The sequence below is a fragment of the Montipora foliosa genome, chromosome 9 (assembly GCF_036669935.1).
Source record: "Montipora foliosa isolate CH-2021 chromosome 9, ASM3666993v2, whole genome shotgun sequence".
NCBI classification, from domain to species: domain Eukaryota; kingdom Metazoa; phylum Cnidaria; class Anthozoa; order Scleractinia; family Acroporidae; genus Montipora; species Montipora foliosa.
The window spans coordinates 6,746,193-6,774,152 of NC_090877.1; the positions used below are offsets into that span (position 1 = coordinate 6,746,193).

A 27,960-nucleotide genomic window follows, 5' to 3' on the forward strand; every position below is an offset into this window, starting at 1 on the left:
ATAGGTATTGATTTCAAAAAATGATTGGCAAATTAAATGTCCAGTCAGGATTCATTAAGTATTTGTAAATTCGGAAACAATGTGACTTAATTGTCATGAAAATATACGGAAATGTTGAATTTACGGAGACGTTGGGGCAATTTGTCATCCGCTAGAATTCATTTCATTATTTACATTAAGTTAAAATCTCATTTTTGTGTAAACAACTTTATTCCTGTATTATTTACAGCAGCATCTGCCCATCGCCTGAGTGGTTAAAAGATAGACATGCAAAGGAAAAGTCATCAAAGATCTCCAGTGATTACAAGTTAGAAGACTGCTCTCTCTGTGTCTCTTGGGGAACATAATATACAAAAGGTAACTACATGTATTGCAGATACGCCGCCGAGAGCAGAAAATAAGATCATGCTTTTCTAAAAGTGATCTTCTTACAGTCTACTGCTTACCGTTTAAAATCACCAAAGAAGTAAAGCTTCAAATGTTTCAGTACAAAATTTTACAGAACAGATTACCCACTAATTAAAGCGAGCTTATACCGAGATGGCATAAAAAAGCGATCGCTGCACCCTTGGCAAACTGAGCCAGAAGCAAACATTAGACCACCTCTTCTTAGTCTCTTGCAACAGAAATGCCTCCTTCTGGAACCAGTTTCGTTTTGGTGGAATGAAAAAACACGAGAACAGATCTTGTTAAATTCAAGTAAAATCGTATACGGTTGCCACGTTAGGTCGACTAATGGGCAGACACTAAATTACTGTATTCTTGATGCGGAATATTACATTTTTGAGCCAGTAGGCGGTAGGATGAGCTTTGTTTCCGGACTTTCCTTTTGCGGCTGCATGAAAGACTCGTCATTCTAAAAGAGATTGCTACTGCTAAAATTCACTAACAATGTTTTTTCGAAAGTCGGCTTTTCTTCTCTAAGCAGTTTCTATTTTTTTTTTTTCTATTTTTGTTCTTTGTTCTTTCTCTGTTCTCTTTCTCTTCCGGGAGCATTGCCTTTTTGTCGAGAGTAGCATTTCGAGGGTCGAGGGTTCTTTGCCGAGTGTCGAGGGTCCCCTTTTACTGAAAAAATTCTTAAGAAGCAATTCAATTGAGATGATACCGAGACTAAACTGAGATAATAATCAACTAGGGGACGCTACCTTCCTTTATGCCGGAGTCAATACATTTTCATAAGTTTTAACTGATATCAGTACGGGAAATGTAAAACGATTTATCGCGATTCTTCACAGCTTATCTTTGTTTTGTTTGATCAACGTGGCCTACATTTCCTGTAGGCATGCATTCGGTACGATATCCTGAACCGTGGAACAAAGCTGTACTCGTCCCTCATATGCCCTTTATTGAGCCAATATGCTCTTCGTTTTCATGTTAGATGTTTTCTGTATTCAGATGTTTCACCCATTTTAGAAGCAATGAATGTGGTAGACTACTTCAAAGAAATTGTGTGAGAAGATTCTGTTCCTCAAGATAGTGAAAACCCAGATTAAATGTGTTGTCTGTGTCCGGAAACGTGCCTTTGTTATTGTATATGTAGCTCGTTTTCACTGTCACCAAAATATATAAAATGTTGAACAGCCCTATTAAAGAAAATGAAATGGAATAAAAGAGAAAGACATAAACATCTTGTCAAAAGTCTCAAGTCTGTACACTGTTATCGCGTTCAGTATTTGCCGAAACGTTTCCCGGCTGCAACTTTTAATAGCTTTGTACGGCAGCACCATCTTCATGTATATTTTTGGTACATAAAAGCTTTTCCTTGCTAAGTTTGATTGCTTTCTTCAAAGCAGTCTCCTCATCTTCTCTCTGAAATTTCACCAACCAAGATGAAGCATAGCCAATAGTAGCCTGCTCTCGACCCAACTTCATAAAGGAAGGTAACATCCCCTAATTGATTATTTTCTTAGTTTATTCTCTGTATCATCTCAATTGTATTCCTTCTTAAGAATTTTATACAATTTATATTGGTTCATCCACTACATGGTTTTCAGAAACCAATTACAATATAAGTATAAAATCTAAATAAAAGAGAATATATCACAAAGCTACCGACAGATAAAAAGATATACATCATCAGATTCGCATTGGATCACTTATTTGCTAAAAATGTATAAAAAGCACGATCCATAATTTGTTTTTTAAAAGAATCTAAAGAACTGATATCCCGAATGTTCTTAGGCAGGCTATTCCATAGAGAAGTACCCCCGTATTTTAATAAACGATCGATGTGCTGTTGTTGTTCTGCAAAGAGGTACAAGCAGTTTGTCCTTATTTCTGGTATTTCCTTCTTAGATCTCCGATCTTGTTGTGAAAACGTTTCGTAAAGTGAGACCGTTGAGGCTTTTATAAGTCATAATAATGTCTCTGACCTCCAGCTGCATAGCAACCTGAAGTCAATATAGATCTTTCAACTAGGACGTGATACGTTCGAATTTACGCGCACCAGTGACGATCCTCACAGCAAAATTCTGTACAAAGCTTTCTGTACAAAGTTCGGTGAAAAGAGACCCTCGACACTCGACAAAGAACCCTCGACCCTCGAAATGCTACCTCACGACTCTCGACCCTCGACAAAAAGGCAGACTCCACGCAGAGAAGCGATGTAATCAACAGATTGTAAATAGCATTATGAGTACTTCATGTTATTCTTGTCATTGTTATATATTCGTGCTAAACAGATTAAAAAAGAAAAAACAAACAATTGAAGATACTTTTACGTTCACTTTGTTGCAATATTGTGTGCAATCTATACCCACTCCCTGTAACTCACTTCCGGGTCATCATCATTATTTTTCCTTACAAACGTTGAGGCCGTTCTGTCTTTAAAGAGGTCAGTGTGCAGTTGTGGTTTTCCTTTTCAGGAAACACGGGTTATTATCTACCATTTAAAACGATTTATTTCGTCTAGACACATAATGCGTCTCTCGCCCGGTCTTTAAACATGAGGAATTAAATGACCAACTAAAAGGAGCATTAAACTAAATTTCCTCCAGACGCATTATGCGTCTCTAATATTAAAACGGCCATTATGTCTTCCGAAAGCATAGACTGCACATCTTCTTTAAGAGTCGGTAACCAAAAACAAAGGAATTTGCTTGTAATTAACGCAAGTGAAAAAATGCTCAGAAATAAAACAGATGTACTACTTCAAAAAAGAAAAAATATGGAATAGGAACAAATAAATGTGGTTTTTTTTTCTAACAGAAATTAAAAGTGATACCCAAGGCCTGAAAAGAAAGAATCACGAAGTTGTTTTCTTCTGCCGGAGTTACTAGTTAACAAAGAAAAATAGGTTCAGTAATCAGACCTAACAATAACTAAAAGACATCTTTTTATAATCACGTTTTAACGCTTTTTATTTTGCAGAGAGGCGAAGCATTATCAGCACGCTTAAAATATACCTTAAAGAGAAATTCATTGAAAGGATTGGTATGAACAGATTGCATCTTTTGGTTTACATTTCTTTCTATGGCCGATTCATCTTCATCTAAAAAACCATGTACTTAATTTAATTAAATACTAAATGGTCACCACTGAATTGATAATCATACTGCATGACTGGTATTTTACCTCGATCACCGTGATGCACGTTAACACAAAATCATTACCGAAACGTCGCCGTCTCCTTTCTCCACTCAGTCGGAGACGAATCTATATTGAGGTCACGAGTGTGTCAACATTGTTTCAGATTTGAAGGTCAAAGTGAAATAGTACAGAGCAGAAGAGAGCTCATATTCAATTAACAGAACGTACTGAGAAACCTGACTGACCCCGTCACCGGTCCTGGGAAACAACATATATCAGCAGTGTACTGCTAAGGGTATTTTTTCACGGTGTCTTCACCGGCAGCGTTCACTTGCAAACCGGACGTGGCTTTTGCACCAAACCGTCCAGTGAAGCGAACTATTGCATGAGGCAAACGTTGAATACGTTGCCGTGTTATTGCTCAATATAATCCGCCGTTAAGGAATTCATGTTTATGTCTAAGTCAGTTCTTCCCTCTTTGGTATCCACCATGTCTACTCTCTTAACACTCTCTCTTTCATCTTTGCAGCAGTATGATCAAGCCTCAACTACTGTTTGCTTTTGTTTTTATGTGCGTGTTTTTTGACTTCACGCATGCGATATTTCATCAATTATATCTACATGGTAAGCGAACATCGACGGTCTCACCAAGAGGAAACTCAAAGTGGAAAAACATAGGTATTTACAAGGACATTGCTTGTTAATCGCACGAAAAGGAAAAAGCCCCAAAGTAGTAAACTCCACTGCAAAAAATTGAGACTGACGAAGGCCTCTTTTGTTATTTTCTAACGGCAATTGCAATCATAGCAGCTTGTTAATGAAGGGAAAGAAGCGGGTGGGGGGGAGTGAACAGGGAGGGAAAGGCATAACATGTTTCCGTTCATTTATCATCCGCTCCCAGTGCCCGCTCTTCTCTTGAGCATGATTCCACTGTGTCCCTTTCCCCCTGCGCTGCAGTCTTGAAACCTCACAATCTCTTTTTTGTTGTTTTTGGTTTTGTTTTTGGACTGATCTCAAGTCAAATTTGCCAGGGAACATGAACTGTCATAACTAACTTCCAGCTCATGGTGCTCTCTTAAGAGATATCGACTCAGAAAACGCAGAGTGTTGTTGTAGCAACAGGTTACTTAGGGTGTTCTTTCTAATAAATATTATATCTCTCAGATAGTACGCGCGCTGTAATTGGCTAAATTAGCGGGCCGTATTCTACAGTACGGCCCGCTGTACAGCCCGCTCAATTTAAAATTTCGACAAAACATCATCTAGCGAGTTTTTCATGTCATTTCTGTTGCATAAACTTTTACTCAAAACTGTTTGAATATAGCAAGGAACTATTTCAAACTTAACAGCCAAGAAGATTTAGTTTTTGGGATTTTGGCACGGCATTCTTTGTGGCAGTTGAACCTTCTGCTTCACTTTGACTAGTTTCCTTGCCCGTGCGCCGGTTAACCTCAGAGATATAATAAATATCTTACTAACCTCGTTTTCTCGGTCCATACTGTAAGTTACGGATCCTCGTTTTTTCCCGTTGATTTATGGCCCGCGCGCTTCGCGCTTGGGCCATAAATCAACGGGAAAAAACGAGGTTAGTAAGAGGTATTTATTGTTTCAAATTGGAACTTTTTGAAGATCTACTCAACAAAAGATTGCGAGGACTGAACCTTCAAGACACAAGACAAGAAGAATTCGGCGTGGACGCAGCTGTGCACTAAAAGCTTGTACCAACAGATGACCAAGATGAACTCTTGCCTGCAAAGGCATATATGTAGTTTAAAATGTATTGTCATGAGTAAACAACAATAAAAATTCATGATGTCGATCCGTGGTTGACTAGAGGTACTCGTGTGTTACTGAAAACAGAACTAGTCCTCTCTTGAACTCTCATCCATTGCAGTCAGGTACATTGATCTGGTACTTGAAATAATTTTTCCTGGTCTTGTCATGAGATCCGTGTCCAAAATCGAATGCAATAAGTTCCACACAACCTCAGTTTTCATTCTTAGCCCACGATCCACACCCTTTTATCAAGAAATTAAGATATGGAAAAATCCTCAATTCTTGAACAATTTAGAAGGTGACACGATGCACTGTTTTCTTTTATCTTTTAACCCTATTTTGTTTCATGGGTTAAACTGAGATATTCGAAATTCTCGTTCGCCTTATGATACTCGTTTCAATGCGAAGTAAAAAATACCTTTGTCTTAATGGTTTCTTTCTTGCCTTTTTCTTCTTTCTTACCAACGATTCTGATTCGCTATTATTTTGTTATGTCATTTTTAGCCAAATTTAGTTTTACATTTGTGTTTTACTCTGCGTATATAATTTCCCCGTCTTTGTTATTTTCCTTGTAACTTTGGAGCCCGGTTTACTCACGGCTATGATAAGCGTGTTGGTTTTGATAATTATATACTCATAATGCATCTCTCCCCCGTCATCTGACGAACGAAAAGACGCTTTAAAATAAATTGCGCAAAGTCGTCCAGACGCGTTATGCGTCTCTACTACAAACCGGCGATTAAAAGGTTATTTTGTTTGGCCATTGCTGAAAATCTTTCTTACTGTATCAGCAATCAGCGACGGTATGATACCGTGTGAAAAAAAGTCTTGGTAAAGGTTACCTAAGTGACAGGAAATACATCTAAAAGTGGCTAAAAGCACGTCACTCGTTATAGTTTGTTCCTAAATGCTTACATCGAAATAACGAACGCAGCAACGCCCGTTTTTTTCTTGATGGAAAGTGATTGGTTTAGTTGAAACTCACTGCGAAATTATAGGTGACAGACTAGATAAAAGCAAGCTAACTACATCGATTTACAGTAACAAACAACATGCAAACATAACAGCAAACAAAAACTGATACGAACTGTAGGCGAAGCACAAAATCTATTAGTTCAAAAACAATGAGGAAGAGAAGGTTAAATACAGGGAGCGTGCGTAACAAAGAAGAAGGCTAAAGCTAGAACCGGGTTGAGAGAAGAACGGTGCCATAGAGGACAAAGAGAGCCAAGTACGGATGTTAATGATGTTATCCCCATCGTAAATATTCGGCAAACTAAAGAAGAGGAGGGTCTAAGATGAAATTCCAAAATGCATCCTCGTCCATGCTATTAGACTTAAAAGGTCATAAAATTTGAAAAATACTAAAATGATTTGAACCCAGAAGTCAAATTAAAACTTGACGATGAGTTAAGATTATGATCCGGGTGACTGAGTCAGAGTCCGGAGACTGAACTGTACTGTTTTTCGTGACATTGACTCATGTTTCGTTAACCAGAGTGAAGTCATTCTCAGAGTCGAGTGATTTGTGTAGTGCAAGTGATGCTACTTAAGGTTTTTCAATAAAAATATGATCATTGGTTGGTGATTGATCCGTAGAGGCCCTGAGGTTGGCCGTTGGCGGACCGGACCGGATCGGATCGAATCGGATCGGATTGACAAAACAGGGACCAAATCAATAACAAAATCCCCGCCAAAAGTAGACGGTCACCAGACAACGTGCTGAAGACAGGAAAAGTCAAATTCTGTGCCTTTCTCTCTTGTGTAGTCGTCTCCTCATTTATTGAGACTCGTCGAAATGTGTTTTTTTCCGGTCCGATCCGATCCGATCCGATCCTGGTTTTGCCAACGGCCCCTGAGGTTCTGTCGTTGTTAGACTGTCCTGTTGCTTTCGCTAACCAGTAGTAATTGACAACCGTTCAGTGGAATTTCCTCTAAGCTTGTAAACCAGTTTTCTACTGTGAGTCATTGTCAGTCTTGTGAACTGTACCGTCATGTTGACAACTACAGCTACCACCGGCGATACAAATTTCCGTTTCGTAAACGGTCGATGCCATTTAAACGGCACTTAGAATTTTTTTTTTCTGTTATGAGTTTTTCTTAAATAAAGAAAAATATGACCAAATTACGTATCGAACCCAAAAGAAATGAAGAAAAAAAAAGAAATACAAAAAAAAAAAAAAAAAGAAAGGAAAAAAGACCAAATTCCGTATCGAACCTAGGCTATTGGATTAACAGCGTGCATCACTCACCACCACACTGTCGAGTTAATTACAATTCCGAAAGGTTTGGCTACTTGGCATGGCATAGCCCGTTTACGAAAGGGAATAAGCATTGGTGATGTACTGAAACAGGTTATTGACGCTTTCCCAACGGCCTATGCCAACGCGACCATCAGGAATCCTGTGAAGGAACGGTCACCTAGGCCAAAACAAGATGGCTGCATATGAGTGGTAAGTAGGTAGCTTCGTTCGAGCATTTTGTAGAGTGTAGTGACTAAATTTTAACGTAGATTGCTAATAATATAAACGAAATTGAGGACTCTGTGCTCTAGCAACCAAGAGATACGTTCGTCCAAAACCTTAAGCTTTATTTAATTTAAGCTTACTTATTTGTATTGCCTCTATGGGCCACTGCAAGGAGAAAATTGACATTAAAACTGATAGTAAAGGAAAATGCTCAATGTATCATCATTACTCTTTGTAACAACCAAAAATCTTTGCCATATGGAGAGGAACACATGCATGTTAGCTTTCCTTTTAAAGTCTCATGCAATTTTCTGTTTCCATCCCAGGGTTGCTCGCACGAGAAACTATGACAAGGAGCAGAGCCACCTCAGTGGTGAAGCTGTCAATGATCATCCGTTGACAACTCTTATTGTATGTTCAATCGATACAAGTAAAAAGTAGAAAAATTAAAACATTCAGTAATCTACTTAAAGTTTCTTTTAGATTTTATTTGCGCCACAAAATCTCGATAATATGAACTAAAACCCACACAGCTAAATGTATGGGGAAATCCCCTGTGTTCAATTATCATTCCTTGATAACTTTTGGTTAGGCCTTAGTAGTTGATACAAATACTGAAAAATTTATTTAAGTGTCAGTGTCATACTGTAGTTTGTTAATAACATGAACTTTGCTTCTCCTGAGGAAGGTCCATTCAATTTCTCAAGTTAGGGGAGGGCATTTTTATTCTTTGTTTAATCTTTTTTTGGCCGAAAACTCATCCCACTGGCAATGATTCCTCTCCCAGTTCAACTTTTCAACATTGCAAGGTAAAAGAGGAGGCTGGTGAATAAGACAAAAGATATTTTTCTCACTTGTTTCGTGATACTTCAGTGTGGAGGTACACTGTACAGTTGTATTGTGGCCAGTGTCCCGGACTTGTGTCCAAGGGTCACTGGTTTGAGGCCAGCTTGCTCTGTCAGTTGTTTCCTTAGGTTAAAAAAAACTTTGCTCCACGTTGTGTCTCTTCAGCCAGGTGTGTAAATACAATATCTGTACTATTGACATACTGTACTACTGGGGATAACCTTGGAATGGACTAACATCCAAGGGATATTAGCAATACCCTCAGTCTCTTCATGCTCCAGAAGTTGGAAACTCTGGCCATGTGAACCCCAGTGGCTACAGTATCATGCAAAAGTAAGTTGACAGTCTCTTTCGAGTCTCGATTCTCGACTCGATCCTCTATTCTTGTGAGGACCGAGGTTCGAGGATTGAGGAAAGACAATCGAGAATCGAGTCGAGAATCGAGTCAAAGCAATCAAGTCGAGTCAAAGGAATCAAGAATTTAATGAGCTGGTCGCTTGACTGATTCCTCGATAGACTAATAGCACAAATGCAACTGGGAATACGAATAAAACAAAAGCGTGCCACTATACACCTGAGAGGCATTTCAAGTTTACTCCGTAGACAGTTCGTTGACCTTACGGGATACCTGTCATCAGTAACACTGCAGTAGCAGACCTTTCTGGAAACAAATGTCCTCTGTATACATGTATGTTAATTTCAGAATTACAAAAACTGTTTCTTTGAACGTAAAACTATTCCGTAATGACTCACTCAAGACCTCGAGTTTCATTGTCTGGCCTTGTTTGTTCATTCCCTTACAAGAAAAATCAACAGTCACTGGGATCAGGGTAATTGTGGAAATATTATTTACAATAAAGGCAGGAGAAGAGAAAAAGACAACATGTTGCCCTCATACGAACTCCCAACTTGACGTACAGTGTATATCAAAAGTTGGATGGAACAGCTTTTGCTACATGCACTTTGTCCTGCCATTCTTGGTTCGCTCGCAATGCTTGTTGTTTTCAAAGAATGAAACTTGATACCGGTGAACAAGTCTATCACTGAGATTCGATCATCAATATAATTTTCCTTCAGATCATTGCATTTAAGAAGAGATGTAAAAATACATGAATCGTTGCGTTACTTAGTTGGGTGTGCGGTATGCAAATATTTCTCAATGTTTGCAATGGAAATTTACATTCAATTCAGGGTAAAATCCATCGCTTGTTAAAGCTCACTGTTTTGCTTTTATATTTTAATCCACAGCATAAGATTGTAGTTTTCACTAGAGGACTCACAGGAACGATAGCTGCTATCTCATTTTCTTATTTAACAGTTCCTGTTGTTATTTAATCGAGTAGTAATGCTTTCACGAAAGTTGAATTGAGTATGAATAATTGATGATGTTTCGTGTCAGTGATTTTGTGAGAATCGAGTGTCACGGATCCAGTTTGATTTCAAGTGAATCAAGTCTTGATTCTTGACTCGATCCTTGATTCTCATGAGGATCGAGTTGAGACTGAGACTGAGACTGTCAACTTACGTTTGCACGGTACTGTAGCATGTGAATTTGCATTTTTTGTCATCTTTGGCATCTTTGCAATCTAAATACTTTTTCCCCTGATTTTTTTCTCCCTCTTGTTTTCAATGAATTGGATGATTTTTTTTAAAGAAGACATGACCTCTCCATCTGAAAATCTGTTTCAGAGTAGAGAAAGCAATCCCAAAAAACCACCATCTGGCACAAGTTCATCCATAGCAGATCCAGTCAGTATGATCCAAGCTAATGCAGATTCATTTGATGGACTGGATCCACTCTCCATGTTTGCTGCTCAAGAAGCTTCCGCAATTAAGTTGCCAGCTGCTGCACCTGTTGCTAAACAGGAAAGGGTGGGTTGGATCGGTGTCAAAATAAACAATTTTTGTTATCATGATTTACTCAACCCTAACCCAAAAGAATTGTTTGAAGAAGCCAGTTAACCCTTAGAGATTTTATTTTGTCTAATGCCAGATGATTTTACTCCTCAATCGGGAGCACTTCAGGGGTGAATGGATTAAGATGTTCCTGATACATGAGCAAGGTTACACATTTTTATTTCTTTTGTTTGGGTGTATTTCCTCAGTCCTTAACCAAAGGTGAATTTGACAAGAATGATGGCCAGGATGACTTCTTTCAACCTTGGTCAAGCAAAAGATCTGGAATCCTTGCTAAATATACAACGTCTGAGAAACTCTCTATCACCACAGTAAGCTCAAGTTGAATGTAAAGTTCATTTCTGAAATAGATTTGCAATGGAGGTGTGTAGTGTAAATGACATGAATTCATGAAACTGTTAACCTATATGAAATTAAGATTAAAATACATTATGCAATAATTAAAATGATCATAGACTTGCAAAATTACAGGTTATGACTATTATTATGATTACACAATAATTATTTGTAAAATTAATTTGAGTTGGCTTCAGCATAAGCATTTAAATTCATTAAAGGTGTTTTTATTAGCACTCATCAGTACATTGTACATGACTTGTAACAAGTTCCATAATCTGGATCCAAAGTTTGCAAAAGATTTCAACTGTTAGTTCAGGTGCCATTTGCTGTTGTGAAAGGATCAATAACTGCCAACCAGCTGGCTCAATTGGTTTTAAAAGCATCGGACTGCTGTGCAGAAGGTCCTGAGCAAGATGCCGACTGGACCAACACTCAGGGTCTTAAAATAACTGTGGAGAAAGTGCCACCGTTGTAATGACATCTGAAAATGGTTAGACGTTCAAGTCTTCCCGGATAAGGATGATGTACCATCGCCCCCCTCTCACAACCCTTCAATGTTCATGATCTTGTGGGACGTGAGAGAACCCACACACTTGTCACAAAGAGTAGGTCATGAAAAGTAGTTGACCCAGTGTTGTGGTCAGGCCTCATTTCATTCATTCATGGGTTGGAGATCGCTGATGTCCGGTCTCACCCACAGGCTGATTATTTGTAAAAAGCGCATTTGAATATGTGAATCTATGGGAAATACGCTATATAAATTCATTGCCATTACCATGACCATTACTATGTACCATTAATAATAATAATAATAATAATAATAATAATAATAACAACAACAACAACAACAATAACAATAACAATAACAATAACAATGATAATAATAATGATAATAATAATAATAATAATAATAATAATAATAACAATAAAAGGTATTATTAATCCTTTCACAACAGCAAATTCCTTTACCTATCAAGGAGCATAAACAATGATTGTGTCAAGAATAAGAATGACAACAGGACAAAAACATCTATAGGTTTAAGTACATTGTACCAAAAAAACTGTTGTGGGATGGCCACATTTGAGGTTATTTTGAGGACTCAAGAACCTTGGCCATGAAAAAATCCATGCTGTTTTCACCTCTTTGACTGCTGAATAGTTGGGTCAAAATTTACACCTTGGACAACTTTGATTCATTTAATAATTGCAAAATTTTCTCTGGCCTCAAATGATATCTACCAGAGATGGCACCTTCACATCACCTGAGAAAATCAATATTTTACACATCTGTACATTGTTATTTAGAAATTTAACACACTTTATAAGTTTTTGGAGTTTCCAATGCTATACTGAATGTTGCTTTGTTCTCTTTGTAGAGCTTTTTATCCTCATCTGATAAAGATAAGTGTAAGTGCTGGCTTGGCTCTCTTTATTTCATGGTGATGTTTCTGTTGTGATGTTGCATAAATGTGATTATTTTTTTGCTCTATTTTAGTTTGGAACAAAATTAATATTGGTAGCCATCATCTAGAAATAAAGTATAACAACTGTCAAATGCCAATGGATTTATTGCATGAGCAATACAGAAGTCAATCAAATGGATCAGATCATTTGGTCTTCGTCAGAGAAGAGAAAAATTAATAATACCCTCTGAATTAATAAGACCTCTTGGAGCAAATGCAATAGAAATAAACTTAGCCCTCATAATCTGTGTTCCCTTGTTGCATGAATGAATCAGGGGCACATAGGTACAGTATAAGGAGAGTGCATTTGTTCTGCACCTAGTTCTTAAACATTTTTAAACCTCTTTTTGACTTTGTAGTTGTGATAAAGCAACAAACGACAGTTACCGATAAAGTAAAACATCGGTTGGAACAGCTTGATGATTTTGAAGAGGTGAGTTAAAAAAAAAAAAGCTGTTGTGTCTCAAGCAGATTAAGGCTTAAAATGGAAGATGAAAGATGAAATACATGTACATATATTGGAATTGCAGATGATCTGCTTTTCCAAGAGCCGATCATCCCAGGTAATGGAACAATCAAGCAGCTGGGAAGAATTTGAGAAAATCAAGTCTTGAACAGGGCTTGAACCCATAAAGCCATTTTGATTTCTATTGTTTCAAAAGACATTATGGGATGCTCAGGGGGCAAATAAATAATTATGTATTTGCCACCTGGGCATCCCGTAATAGCTTTATGCCATTGGGGAGATACCAGTTACTGTAGTCAATTATTGTACATGTAAGTGTTTATTACGTTCTGTAAGCAGTGGAAGTATGATCATGGTAGTCATCATGTGAACTAGAACTGGACCAGCTCTTAGATTTCTTGATGGCTCAGTGGTAGGGTGGTTTGCAGTCCTGTTCCAGCCCAGAATTTCTTTCATGCTTCCTCAAGCTGCTGGAGTGATCCCATTAATTTTGCAATGGTCTTTGCATGGAAAAAAAGTGTGATTCTTGATTGTTTTGCATGGTTATGGGTTTTGTGCTTATTGTGATAGAAAGGAAAGGTGTCAAAGTGTTCAAATAATTATTATTGTATTGCTTCTCTTAAAACGCAACTTGATTACTACTGATATACTTCTGCACTATCTAGTTGGTTATAATTATTATTAATCCTAACCATTGTTTGCTCATTCTTTTAGGGTTCTGTGAAGGAAATGCTAAATCTTGGTCAACAAGATTATGTTAAGAGAATTGAAGAACTGAATCAGGTAGCATGCCTAAATTGTGTTCAAATTGCCTTGGACTTTAATCTCTAATACACAATAGTGTACTCTAAAATTTTGAAAATGTTCTTCATTTAAGATGCATTTGAATTCATCTACATTAATTTTGTGCCATGAGCTGTCAAGTTAGAGAATAAAATGACATGATCTTTCATTGATTGCCATTTAAAACAACAATCCCAAGCCTTTGGCGTAACTATGCTTAATAACACTTGCCTCCCACCAAGGTGGCCAGGTTTGATTTGGGAATCGTAGGTTAAGTTTGTTTGTTGGTTCTTTTCTCTGCTTCAAGAGGTTTTTCTCCAGGTTCTCCAGTTTTCCTTTCTCCTCGAGAACCAACATTTCTAAATTTCAATTCAATCGGATGCAGGACCTCCAGGGCTGAAAACCACTTTCATGTAAGTTGAGCTTCCGGGGTAAATATCGTATCATTGGGACTGCTGTTAGAGACATGTAATTTCCATGCAATCTCCATGTTGTATTACAGAGTCACACAATTACCATTAAAGTAATGGAGAACAGGAGAGTGAAGTGTATTTTCATGACCTGTAATTTTTGTTTTGATTTGCAGGCATTGATAAATGCTTGGGAAACTGACCAAAGAGTGAAAGCTCTTAAGATCGCTATCCAGGTTTGTATCCAGAGTGTACAGTGTATAATGATATTTTTTGAATGAATATGGTGAGAAAGTTGTCAGTCAAAAGAGTCTCAAAAAGGAAGTGAAAAGATTGAAAGTCATCTGATTCATTTACACACAACAAGATCTTTTAGATCTTATAACCGCACTTTGAAAATGTATCTGTTTTCTTACCACTATAGTCGCAACGTAGTGCACATTCCAAAGTAGTCCTTGTGGATTCAGTGGTGACTATAGACACAAAATCACCTGATCAATCTGTTGCACAACTGACAACAATGACTGCACGCAAACATTTTGCATCATCACTTATAGCCGTTGTGAAATCTCCGATTGCACCATCAGTCGTAGCCTTTGTAAAATCTCCGATGACGTAATGGTCTTTTAATTAATCTGGAACTTTCTTTGGGATATGTGTGGGTATGAACGATACGATAAGAACACTATTAACACCTTACAGCTTTCTTTGTTAAAAGTCACGATTAAATTTAATTGGTTTTTTACGAGAATAAAGGCCTAAAAAAGTAGTTACATAAGTCACACAATTATTCAAGAATTACGTTATCCATGGCTATCTTTAGTTCGGTGGTTATTTCCCTACCAATGAAAGTTGCATGCAGCGGCGACACATTCTGTGAATGATGTAATGGCTTTTTGTGTATTCAATACTCGCTTCAAATCGAGCTAAGCTCTTCAATAACACAAAATGGCAATATATTTTGTACTAAATAATGAGTGGTATTCATAAAATTTTAAGAACATTAACGTTGTAACAGCTTTTGGCAAATAAACATCATAAGTTGCATGATTCGAGGTTCCACTGACTACATGGCCGAGTGGAAGATTAGGACTGGTCACAGACAAAACTAAAAAAAATAAATTTAGAGTACTTTCTTTGAGAAGTATTATTGATTTGATGTTATTGCAGTGTGCGAAGCTTCTTTCTGATGTGTCTGTGATTCAGTTCTATCCCAGCAAATTTGTTCTCATCACTGATATATTGGATACCTTTGGTAAGTTTAGGTGAAAGATGTGGTGTTGATAAATGTGTCATCATTTATGGAAGCGAAATGCATAAACACCTTGTTTAATTTTCTTTTATTGCTCTACTCCAGGAGGTAAACTTTTCTCTGACCTTGGAGTTTTCCCTCTAATCAAAAACCAACAGCTGATTCAATTTGACCTGCATTACCCGTACAATGTTGACTTGAAGTCTCTCCAATTAGTCACTTGTACTAGGCCATATAACCTTAAACCCTGAAGGCTTATTATCACATGATTTATTTGTTGCAGGCAAGCTTGTGTATGAAAGAATATTCCGTAAATCCAGCACGTTTTCTCCAGGCAGTAACATACCCACCATGCTTCCTGGTAAATGCAACCTCTGATAAAAACATACATGTAACTCTTATTTATTATAACAGTTGCCATTGTCTGGAACCCTGATTGAAAACTTTCAAAAACTCATTAACAATTCATGAGCCTAACAGCCTATCAAAACATCGATAAAACGTCACATGTATGAGCTTTATATCCTGATAAAACACTCCTCGTTAATATTCTTTACATAAAGAAATACTAATAAAGCGTAGCTTGTTTTTCTTGTATGCTAATATTTATCTGTAACAAATGAAACCATTGTTTTGAGTCCAGACGGACACGCTCTTTGTGGAGTGGTTTTGAAGCCATTCAAAAAAACTCACAGCACGTGTTTTATCGGGTCTAAAAACACTCCGCTACCCTCGTGTTTTTAAACCCCGATAAAACACTGCTGCTCGTTTTTTAAACATTACGTAAACTGTGCCACTTGAAAGCATTTTGAATCTTCATAGACTCCCATTTAAAAATTGATTTGACTATTGTAGAATCAGTAACATCCAAAAGGGATGATGAACAATTTTAGGTAATATTTCTCTTTACTTGTTGCATGCTCTGTTGGTGTGCATGGTGTAAGTAGGTGTAAGTGGCTGAAATTTGGAAGCTCAGTCAAGTAGTTTTTATTTTCAATTATTTTTTTTGCAGAGAACTTTACACCAGACCAAGTTCCAGACTCTGCCAAGGAAACCTGCAGAAACTGGTTTTACAAAATTGCTTCAGTGCGTGAACTTATCCCTCGATTGTATCCTACACAATCCAAGTGCTAAACTTTCAAATTGCATCATTTTTTTAAGTTCAGTTTTATCAAAAGAAAGTTGCCTTAACGTATAATTTAAGTTATGTGGAGACTGCAATCCTGAAAAGCTACAATTTTCTGACCACTGGGTTAGTATTAAGCTTGTATATTGGTAAGAATTTCTGTAGATTTGATTTATGAAAAGGTAAAGAAAAATGTGTGTTGTTTGGCTTGCTCACCTGGTAGGATTATTAAAAACGCGCAAGTATGTCTGAAAGAGTTGTACACTGGCTATTAAGGTTTTTTCAACCAGTTAAGTTGACTAGTGAGTGATGGATGCAAGGCATTACTGGTTTAGAGGTGTGTTTTTAAAGAATATTAACAAATTTTGCCCTTTCTTTAGAGAGTTTTCTCAAGCACTTGTTCGCCTCACTAAAATAATACGAGGGATGGGTGACCCTCTTGTTGCTGTTTATGCAAGAACTTATATCTGTCGGGTAAGTTGTGCTATATTTTATCTTCTGTATAGTTGGGGTAGTGTGAAATGAAGAAATACTGACATAAACGTTCAGGCATTAACAGTGATCAAAGACTCCATTAGTGGCTCTGTTAACTAAACTCAGCTGGAATTCCAAATTTGAATAATTCAAATTGTCAGGCTTTGTTGGAGCAATTACAGTTCATGCATCAAACTCAACACACAGTTTACAACATCTATTCTGGGACCCAGAGTACTCAGAATCAGACCACTGAGTTAGAACCTACCCTGAAAATTCTAGGTATCACTTTGGACAAGAACCTGGCTTACACACCGCATGTTGACATTACGCTTTTAATGTAATGATCGATTTGTACAAGGCTATTGTGTTACCACATTTCGAATACTGCTCTACACTCCTGTTGAGAATAATTATTGCGAACGTTAAATAAGATAATAATAAACTTGAACATGTTAAGAATTATTTTAATTTTGGGAAGTTCAGTTACGTACGACGTCTGTCTTTCCATACCTCAATGAGTTCAGAGAAAATACGCATTGAACAATCACTGATAGTCTTTTTGCAAAGTTTTAGGATGCAAGGCCCTAGTTACGTATAATTATTTCGATTTTTTTTATGCCAAGGGTTACTAACTATTACCAACGGGATCGTGGAGTTTAATGTTTTACAACCATCTTATTATTATAATCTTTTTAGGCACAACTCTTTTTCTAATATTATTGCAGATATATGGAATAGTTTAATATCATTTTCTACATGTACTAAATTTGCACAGTCTATATTACTACCTAATAAAAAAATGTAAAGGACAGTGCATGTCAATGCAAGAAATGAATCTTATAGTTTTGTTTCACTTTGTTTTTATTCTTAAACTGTAATCTTTTATCCAGTAGGTTTTTACTTAATTTAATTCTATTTTATTTTAAGTAGTAAGTTAGTTGTAACTTATTGGTTGAGGATTGAGCCCGTGGCTCTGGAGACTCAGCGGCCACTCCCCACGTTATCTACAATAAATATAATTACTTACTTACTGTGTACTTACTAATACTTACTTACTTACTTACTTACATGTACAATGTACTTACTTACTTACTTACTTACCCACCCATATTGGTGGATGAACCCTGGCTGCTCCTGTCATCATAAAGATGATCAATTCACTGATTTTGCAACAGTTTTAGTGTAACTAAAATAATCCATGGTCGCATACAGTCACACGTTGTAGGTTTTGTCCATGACATTCAATTGATTAAGTGAATTTCAGGTTATTAAAATAGAACTAGAGGCAGAGCCTGTATTTCTAGCTTTGAGCTTGCACTATCTTTTATGGATAAAGGCACGTCATCATCGTCATCAAAGAGTGCATGAAAATGTGATGCCAGAATCTTGTTTCTTTGTTAGGTTGGTATTCTTGTAGCACCAGATGTCAGGGAACATTTGATCGAGAACTTGTTCAGCTTTATTGTTTGCTATAAACAGGTATTAGGGATAAAACTGTCCTTTTATCACATCTGTTATTCTAGCATCTTTCTGGTTGAAGCAACCACTCAAGCATCAAAACATGAATTTAGTTTAATTAACAGACCATGTTTAGTGTTGTTTATTGTGATGTATCATTACGTCATTGTCAAGTCTGGTTGATACATATGATAATACAGTAAATAAGCAGTTTTAGGTCAACGGAGGATGGGGAGAAGGGATCCCAGGCGTAGTGGGGATTACACTGACTCGCATCCCACCAATTTGGCCCGGGTTCCATTCTAGACTCGTGGACATATATATTGTTGGTTCTTTACTCTTTCCTCCGGGTTCTCCAGTTTTCCCGTCTCCTCATAAACCATCATTTTAAAATTCCAATTCAATCGGATGCAGGACCTCCCTGAAGACCACTTTCTCTTGATTGGAACTTCCTGAGTAAATATCCTTAATAATTATACATGTAAACGGAAGACAAATAGGAGGGATACGGAATTGGACAGATTACAAAAAGAAGATTACCAAATTTATTGTTGCTTGAGCCGCTAGAGCTATGCCTGTATTAAAATAATAATAATAATAATTTAAGCCCAAAGTTAGTACACGTTACCACATTGAATAAAAATAATGAGCTACAATTCAGCTAAAATTGACAAAGGACTCGAAAGGGCATATATTAAAAAGTTAATGGATTATAAGACTTTTCTGAGAATAAAAGGGATCCTTTCAGCTATAGCAAGGTACCTAAAGTTACAAAATGCATTAAGTGGTTTTGTCTTGACTATTTTCTTGGATGGATGCCATACAAATGATGGTGGGGGGGTGGGGGGGGGGGGGGGGTTATTGCTCTCAGTCCACTTTTCTCCTCATGTTATATCTGCTATTTGTCTTAGCTTCAGAGTGACTCAGTCCAAAATATTCTTGCTGAACAACGACTTGGTGAGTTTGTGTAAAGATGCCAGTATTATGGTTCTTGTTGCAAAATTTCCCTTTAAGTTGAATGGTGTATTCCGGGAAGTTGCCCTTGACATTATTGTAATAACGAGTTGGCACAGAACAAGTTTCTTGCAATTGCAAGCGGTAACGAAAATCATGATGGCGTTGGAAGCCAAGATCTCATTTACGCTGGAAAATAACAGTATATTTCTCTCTTTTAAAATTTAGAGATGCCACAGTACCTGCAATTGTATCCGCCAGCATTGGACTGGATATTGCAGTGTATAGCACAGAAAAGTCCGGAGGTAAGTTGTCTCACAGCTTGTGTGGTAGCCGGTGAAAAGACGGGGAGTAGGAATCAAACGCGAGCGTTAATCCCGCGAGGCCTGCAATTACCGGTATCTTTCTGCGTTGCTTGCCATCCGCCTGTCATGTGCCTTTCTCACGCGTCTTGACTGAGGCTGACTGAGGCTGATGTTTCTTATAATAATAATAATAATAATAATAATAATAATAATAATAATAATAATAATAATAATAATAATAATAATAATAATAATAGTTTATTGATATCCCTCTCGCAGCCTAAAGGCTGAATTACAAGGATGGTCAGTGACAATAACAGACATACAATACAAAGACAGTCAAATAGATAATTATATAAATATGATTAAAAGCACAACTGATCTTGATACTTAATGGTGCAGAAATCTGCAAACCGCTTTGTCTTAGGGACAAAGCGCACTGGAACACGTTCGCCTGAACGGAGGCAGTATGGCCTGTCAATTGACACACACGGAATTAATGGCTTGAGTACAGGAGACGACAGACAGTCACGCTTGTACGTAAGCTCTTCGTCAGTGCGAGTCAGGGCCGACAATCGAAATGTCATCTTCTTAAATCTTCTTGTTGTGGTCAATTTACTTTTATCAGATACAGACGCAGCAACACCTTTCCCTTAGACACTTTATAGCCACAATGAATGTTAAACGTAGTATTGCTTTCTTCTCACAGTCTACACTTACAGATATATTAAATCGCTGTAAGCAAGAATGTAACAGGTCAGTAAAAAACAGTTGATACTTTTAGCTCCAGTTGTTGCATTTAAGCTGTCACAGATATAATTTATGTTTTTGTTTCAAATTTCCTCAGTGCATTGCTGTTAAATTCAATTATCACGGCGTTTAAGCCTGAATACATTGCTGAAAGGTGAGTGAGTGTACCGTCTGAAAAGTTCCTGTAACGCCAGAAAGAGAAATGAGTTTAATGACATTCAAAAACTCAAAAACTTGAATGGATAATCGTTAATGTGGCTAATACGACATGGCAGCAAACTGGAATTGGGAGGCAAATTGACGTGGATTATTTTATTAGCGATTTTAATTTTTCTTCTTAAACCACTACGTATTCGATCTAGTCCACAACATTTAACAAGTTCTTGTCTAACACTCTTTGAAATTTTGCGTTTTCTTAGGGCTCTGCAGTTTACTGAGTTGATCCGTAACTGTGAAGAAGCTGGATTTCCCAAGGTAAGTTGTTCGTTTCTTGTTCGTCCGGCTCTACACCGTCGTAAAGATAATCATTCTATCTTCGCAATTCTTCTAATGCTTTGGATTTTGTACTCGTGCCTAGAATTATTACCGTTTTAGGTTAATTGCTTGTTTTGTTTATTTTTAGCATCATCTGTACAGGTCTCTAGGACAGAACTTAAGTCTGTGCGATCCACCAGAGGCACAAAGGCTGCAGATTTTGAGTGAGGTAAATGCGCTTGCTGCCACTCCAGCCTGTTTCAAAGCGAATCTAAACACGAAATTATGGCAAGGGTTATTGGCAATTACTGTTATTACAGTTGAGCCCACGTTCCGGAATTTACTTTTTTTCTCACAAGAAGAGAAACTACAGTTGTTGAAAACTACAGTTGTTGACTAGAAGCTGCCCTCGATAGTTTCGCACATTTGGGATCGTTACTTCGTTTAACACATCCATATGGTATACAGTGCCTTGTCATACTTTCCACGACAACATTAGGCCACACAAACCTTACATTACTCGAAAAAAAGCGAAGGAAACAGTCAAGAATCAAGAAATCACACAGTTTTTCAATAAACATTTCCTGTTTTGACCCAAAAGCCTCGTTTTCGACCCTTCCGAAACTAACACGGTGTCACCGCTTAGACGTGGGCTCAACTGTAATAACAGCTATTAGTTTTTTTTTTTCACAAGTTTTTTTTTTTAAATTGAGGTTTGGAAAGTGGTGATGAAAATGAAAGATCCCGCGGTAAGTGTTGAAGTAACGAAAACGTAAATGTTAAGTGAACAAATTCAAATAATTAATAATTGCGTGTAACCCACCGTGTCGGTCGGAAGGCAACAAAGTGCTTTTTATTTGATCTTGTGTTTCCTTTAAAACCCTTTAGGACTACATCAACTGTGCAGAAGCTTGGATAGAATATGTCTGTAAACACTTCAAGGTACGTACGCGGGTATGCTGATACGTGCGTTCTTTCTTGTTCATTTTTGTTAAATGAGATATCTCGGTGTTCACTCCCAAATCATGACCAACATTGCTCCTAGTGCTTGTCACATTCTCTAGAGCGAGGAAAAAATACCAACGTTTATGCTCAAGTTGCTTTCATATGTATTGTCTTTATTCACAACTGTATTTTGCTTCATTTATCATTTTAAGAAACGAGAAGTGAACACGCTCATCGGAGATGTCATTAAGCACATGACCCCTGACAGAGCGTTTGAACAACACTATCCGCAGGTATATGGTGTAGTTACGATCGGACTACTTTGGCTTTTTTTTCTGCTAGAACATTTTAGTAAAGGTTAGGGTAGGGTTACTGATGTACAGTATTCATCAAACGTGGACTTTGGATTTTGGTCCTCACAAGTGACGCAACCACTAACACAAGCACAAGCAACATGCGCGTGCGCATTAACTTTTGTCTTTTGTCCCAGTAAAAGTAACTACTAATGATGAAAACGCCACTGAATTTGCGCGTCTTGCTTGCGTTCATGCTTGCTTCTCTTGTGAGGACCAGGCGATATTTTATACTCGGTGGTATGGAAGGCCTTAGACGACACGAAGAAGAAAAGAAATTGAAGTGAGTTTCCAAGATGCGATCTTAGGTCAGTAGCGCAAAATAGAGTATATGATACTTTTTGAAAGGGCTAATCAGTATGGGGCCTTTGCAGGATTGTGATCACATGGTACAAAAAGCGCCATACTGGAACGCAAATTGCCCACTGGGACATCTAAAACAAAGAAAATTTAGATTAACTAGCTTTGTTTTTGATGTCGCAGTGCGCAATTTGCGTTCCAGTATGGCGGTTTTTGTACCATGTGGTCACTATCCTGCAAAGGGCCCATTGATACAGTATTCCCAAAGCATTGAAGGCAGTGGTACATTCAAAGACTTTCATCCCATATGAAGCATGTCTTCTAATTACATCATCTGCAGCGTGGTATTGTCGTTTTCACGATTTGGATTGATCTGGCAGCGTCTTTGCAATGACAATATTTGCCCATCTTGACCAAAAATTTATTGCACTGCACCCGCTCTTGTCATCTTGTCCAGCCCATTTTCGATTATCAAGCGGTAGGAGATAGGAGACTGTCTCAGTTTTAGCGCGGCGCGTTTTGAAAACAATGATATTGATTAGAGCATGGTAGGTTTTAAGTAGAAATCAATTAAATGTGGAGGTTAAAATGACTTGTCAGGGAAGTTACTGAGCCAAGTCACAGCAATGAACTTTCTATTTCAACAGCTGCAATCCATCATGTCCAAGATACTGGAGCATATGCACGACTTCTCAGTTTTAGTTTCTATGGTACGTTGAAGATCAGTCTCATTACATATGGCAGACTCAAATCATTAAAATACATTTAGATAAGCATTTAAGGATAACGATAAGTGTAAGAAGTTAAATTAACACCACAACGTTTCAATCTCCCTGACATCATTTTCAAGTTACAAAAAAGAACTTTGAAGTGACTAATTTATACGAGTGTAGTGTGATCTGATAGAATTTGAAGTAAAGTGAAGAACGTAAAGTGATAAGTAAAATTGCCTGTGTACATAAAGAGGAGAAATTTCGGCGCTTGATGAATTACCTTTCGAATATCAAAGGGCAAAAAGCTCGCGGTCTTTCAATTCAGAATAGATCACCGAATTTTATGCACCCGTGAAAAGCTATATTTAGAGATCATCAAGTTCATAGTATTGTGTGTAATCTTTGCAGAGGGGAGCAAACTAAGTAAAAGAAGGGTAACGTTTAAATTGCCCATGACAGAAAAGATGACAAGTTTAATCGCTTACTCAGGTTGTGTACTTGTAGTCATTAATAGTAATTTCAGGTTCATTTTATCAGCAAGTGGCACGGGTATGTGCGAGTGCTCTCAAGAGGTGAAGAGCCTTCGACCTCGTGATTACTCAGTCAAATCATCATTTGCTAATCCTGTATTGCGGCTTTAATTCCAGGACAAGTTCCTTCCTTTCTTGGACATGTTTCAGAAAGATACAATCAAAGTGGACGTCTGTAAATTGATCATGGAAGCCTTTGTAAAGTAAGAGAGACAGCTTTTACCGAGGATAACCGTGGCCATTAACCAATTATTGCGCATGGCAAATCGTTAGCATGTCCACGAAATATTGGACAAAAGTTGGCGCACTAGTAAGAGAACTCTCCTTCGATTAGCTTCTCGGGTTTTATTCACTGGCTATATTTGTAGGTTGAGTTTGTAAGTTCTTGTCCTTCATGTATTCGTGAGGGTTTTTAACGCCTGGGAGAACTCCGGTTTCCTCTTCTTCTCCAAAAATTAGCACTCCCTCCGTATTGTGTTCTCCTTTAGTGCCTTTCGCGCTAAATGGATTTGACAACTTTAAAAAAAGTTGATTATTACCATTGTCAACATCATCATCATTACTAAATCCCTCGCTAAAACAAACGTTTTTTCCCTTTTCTTTAGTCGGATACTCGTAGTATCTTTCACTAGATGCGTCGCTGATCAACAGCCACATGCGAATTGTCCAACAAAGACACAAAATGGGATGCAATCCGGTGCATGAAAATGTTACTTCTCTTTTGCAGACACCAGCACGAGCCAGCAAGTGACCCGGTTGTGGTGAATGCGCTATTGTTTGTTTCAAAAACAATGCATGACTCGGTTAAGTAAGTAAGGAAAACATTTACCCACATTAACTTATTAACAGTCCTGGCACAAGACAAAGATAAAAAGCAACATAATCCCGGATTTTAGTGGGCTTATGCGAATTTGCAAGGGCATTAAGATTGAGTGTCTCTCAATTCAAGCAGCAATCGAAGACGTAATTGCGAGATATCCGGGTGCAAGGTATAGGTTAAGGTTTAAGGCCTTCCTCGTACTGGGCAATAACTCGTGCATGACTCTAACAAGTGCATGACGTATGCAATGACGCTTCCAATAACGACTGACGAAATCAACGCGTTATGCGTGACGTACCCAAAGGCCATAATCAAGGGTGCTGATCACCAGTGATTCCAATCGCTATATAATTTTGGTTTGTGATTGTCTAATGAAGGAGTTCCGGAACTAACAAGTCAAACTAACGTTTAATTATTTTGTCAACAGCGCTTTAACTGTGATTGATGAAAAGAGGATTATCGGTCATCTGATTACTGGATTTCTAAGGAAGGTCGACAGCTCTGATTTTTTTACTAAAAAACTTGTCTCTTTATAACTATCAATCAGTCAAGAAACGCAAAATTGAATTGTGAAGAGCTGCTATACTCTTCTCATAAAGCGTATATTTTTTTCGGTTTTAGATCGATTTTGGGCGTGATTTTGAAAGACAGCTTGATTCGTATGTGGATGCTCGCTCGTCGTTTTCAAATCTGGAAACAGTTCTTGTAATGCTTGTGCAGGTAATGTAAAGATGGCAGACAATACTGGAAGCTACGTGACAATTATTTGATGAGGCATGATATCTAACAATAATCCTATGAACGGGCGTTGAGTATGAGATGATACCAAGGAGGATCGCTTATTGATAATTATAATTATCATTTACATTTATCAGTTCTAGGAAACCACCCACTCATTTTAATACATCACAAAGGACCAACACACTGGTGTTAAGGCCAAAATTTAATCTTCTGCACGTCGTTTCTTCCACTTTGCCTCCTATTAGCGTCACAATTCTTCTCATGGCCCAGGTTTTTATATTCATTGCGATAGCACGTAAATGGGTGTGGCAAGGAGGGGGGGGGGGGGAGGGGTGGTAGGGGATGAATACACGCCGGGTTTGGCCTTGGTATAACGACCCAGCTAAAAATATATTTCTATTGGCTACTTAAGCAGGTGCACTTTCATTGCAAAACTTCACCTTCTTTTCTCTAATCAACTTGGTACTCTTTGATCACATGATTGTAAAATGGGCGTCTGCTTCACCATGTGTTGCTATCTTCCCAACAGAGTGTGAATTCGCTCGCTATGCGAACTCGTGAAGTTGTGAAGGGGAATCACACTCGGAAAACAGCGTCCTTCATAAGGGTAAGATTTTGAGAAGCGAGGGAATCCCATTGCATTTTGGTGATCTCGTCCAATTTAACTCCAAAAAATAGCGAAGAACCATAGTGTGACCACATATGAGTTTTAACCTTAATAACGTTAGATGTTTTTTGGCCTTCTTTGCTGACACTGTGTGAAGTGTTTATTTTGCCATTACTGCACTACCAAACACCAAACAAGACCTGGCCTGTTATATATGTTTTCATAATAAACACTTAATTGACTGGTCCCGAGGGAAACAGTTCATTTTTTTTCCCGAGAATTTCAACGTTTCACCCAAGGCATAGACGAGGGAAACATTGAGATTCGAGGGAAACAAAATGAACTGTTTCCCGAGGGACCATTCATTAAGTGGTTTGCTATATATCACAAAAAGAAAAACGTGCAACAGCAACCGCGGTCGTCGGTCAACATTTGCACTGTTGCCCTTTGACGTCATAGATTTTTGAACTGTTGCCCACTCAGAGACTTTTGGCGGGAAACAGTTTTAGTTTTAGATGTCATGTGACCTCAAAGTAACCAATGAGAGCGTGTGCTGCTGAGGGAAGAAATTCAGCTATATAACAAAGAAAATCGTGGCAAGGAGTCAGTTATGAACGATCTATAACCTTGAAACCTAATTTTTACTCCTTTGGCATACCGGAAAATGGTTTTGGGGTACCTTTTTTCCGCAAACAACTTCTTATACTCAACGGCCCATCCAATTTCTGCTTGTTCCTTTGATGAAGAATTTGCCGACTATCTTGAAAAAATTATCTGCCAAGAGCCTTTAATAATCGCTGGTGATTTTAACTTGCATGTTGAAAACTCCACCAATAATGATGCTTTGAAATCTATGGATCTCTTGGAATCCTTTGGGCTGAACAGACATATATTAGATTTAATTATAACTCGTTCATGAGGTGATATTCTTCATGATTCAACTGTTTTCTGATCACTCAGCTCTCGCCTGCCACAGCAAGGGACCTAGGCCTTCCATTTTTCCAAAGTCAATATCGTTCACTGAGGAAACTCAAGTCGGCTAATATATCTCTCTCTCCTCAGTCATTCTCCCTTCTAGTTTATGTACCTCTCCTTCAACTGACCTTGATGAACTCGCACTAAATTACAACTCTGTTCTCTCTAATCTGTTGGAGGCACACGCACCACTGAAAACCAAGACTATTTGACTGCGTCCTCGTGTTCCTTGGTATTCAGATGAGATTAAAACAAATAAAAGACTGAGGCGTAAACTTTTCAGGACTGCTAAAAATTACACCAACTTCCTTAGACTAATTTCTGTACCGATTTTCTAAACGAGAATTCATATAATGCTAGCAAAGTATTTCGTGCAGCGACAAAACTCTTGTTTAGAGAAAGAAAGTGGTCGTTTCCCGATTTTACTCGCTGATAACGTCGATAACTTCTTCACACAGAAAAAATGGACTCAAGCCTATTGCCAATGGTCGTCACTTTGTAAATATATCACCTTGTTCTATACCTTCAAGGTTTACTAGATTTAAGCCTGTTACTGATCAGAAAGTTATTTGTCTGATCTCTACCTCAGTAAGGAAGTCGTGCAGCCTATATCCCATTCCTACTGCTCTTTTACTTCAATGTATTCACGTAGTGCTACCGACGATAACGCGCATGATCAACCTTTCGTTTGAACAAGGTTAATTCCCTGAATTATGGAAGGAAGCACTTGTACATCCTCGCGAGTTTCGCCTGAAAAGCTCCAACCAAGATATCTCGTTTGCTAACTTTTTCATTACATTACATTACTGCTGCCGTGGGCCGAGCCCACATAGCGCCAACACAAACGATCGCCACTCCTTGCGGTCCTGCGCTACCACTGTTGCCTCTTCGAAGGAAAGTTCAGAGTCTTGCAGGTCTCTCGACACCGTATCTTTCCAGCGCATGCGTTGCCTGCCTGGGCGACGGCGCCCTCGTAGTTCCCAGTGGAGCAAGCGGCGGGGCAAGCGAGTTTCGTGCATACGGGTGACATGTCCGAGCCATGTAAGACGTTTGTGTCGTAAGGTGTTAATGAGCGATTCTTCTTAGGCATCTGGTGTGAAACGCTGCAAGTCGTTTCTCTTTCTGGACGGTGGTGTTCCAGCTTTCTGAGCTATACAATAGAGTCGATAGTACTACTTCTTGGT

General features: G+C 38.1%; 1 protein-coding gene and 1 long non-coding RNA gene across 2 annotated transcripts in view; both read left to right on the forward strand.

Annotated features, from left to right (window-relative positions):
* The first annotated feature begins 260 nt into the window (after window positions 1–260).
* On the forward strand, window positions 261–5,347 carry LOC137970824 (uncharacterized). The gene is made up of 4 exons (XR_011116878.1): window positions 261–357; window positions 3,370–3,432; window positions 4,058–4,206; window positions 5,158–5,347. It is a non-coding gene; the product is annotated as an uncharacterized lncRNA (long non-coding RNA).
* A 2,293-nt stretch (window positions 5,348–7,640) lies between these two features.
* The window catches only part of LOC137969694 (VPS35 endosomal protein-sorting factor-like), a 27,897-nt gene continuing 7,577 nt past the window's right edge, over window positions 7,641–27,960 (forward strand). Inside the window, exons 1-29 of the mRNA XM_068816028.1 lie at window positions 7,641–7,757; window positions 8,099–8,183; window positions 10,308–10,490; window positions 10,724–10,846; window positions 12,251–12,281; window positions 12,697–12,770; window positions 13,518–13,586; window positions 14,173–14,232; window positions 15,167–15,251; window positions 15,532–15,609; window positions 16,261–16,357; window positions 16,453–16,500; window positions 16,755–16,848; window positions 18,253–18,330; window positions 19,221–19,266; window positions 19,492–19,568; window positions 20,278–20,324; window positions 20,416–20,472; window positions 20,738–20,792; window positions 20,941–21,021; window positions 21,506–21,541; window positions 21,681–21,734; window positions 21,950–22,030; window positions 23,038–23,100; window positions 23,751–23,836; window positions 24,361–24,441; window positions 24,881–24,944; window positions 25,075–25,173; window positions 25,724–25,801. Coding sequence (XP_068672129.1) covers window positions 7,741–7,757; window positions 8,099–8,183; window positions 10,308–10,490; window positions 10,724–10,846; window positions 12,251–12,281; window positions 12,697–12,770; window positions 13,518–13,586; window positions 14,173–14,232; window positions 15,167–15,251; window positions 15,532–15,609; window positions 16,261–16,357; window positions 16,453–16,500; window positions 16,755–16,848; window positions 18,253–18,330; window positions 19,221–19,266; window positions 19,492–19,568; window positions 20,278–20,324; window positions 20,416–20,472; window positions 20,738–20,792; window positions 20,941–21,021; window positions 21,506–21,541; window positions 21,681–21,734; window positions 21,950–22,030; window positions 23,038–23,100; window positions 23,751–23,836; window positions 24,361–24,441; window positions 24,881–24,944; window positions 25,075–25,173; window positions 25,724–25,801 — 2,127 coding nt within the window. The 5' untranslated portion in view covers window positions 7,641–7,740. The remainder of the gene's footprint in view (window positions 7,758–8,098; window positions 8,184–10,307; window positions 10,491–10,723; window positions 10,847–12,250; window positions 12,282–12,696; window positions 12,771–13,517; window positions 13,587–14,172; window positions 14,233–15,166; window positions 15,252–15,531; window positions 15,610–16,260; window positions 16,358–16,452; window positions 16,501–16,754; window positions 16,849–18,252; window positions 18,331–19,220; window positions 19,267–19,491; window positions 19,569–20,277; window positions 20,325–20,415; window positions 20,473–20,737; window positions 20,793–20,940; window positions 21,022–21,505; window positions 21,542–21,680; window positions 21,735–21,949; window positions 22,031–23,037; window positions 23,101–23,750; window positions 23,837–24,360; window positions 24,442–24,880; window positions 24,945–25,074; window positions 25,174–25,723; window positions 25,802–27,960) is intronic.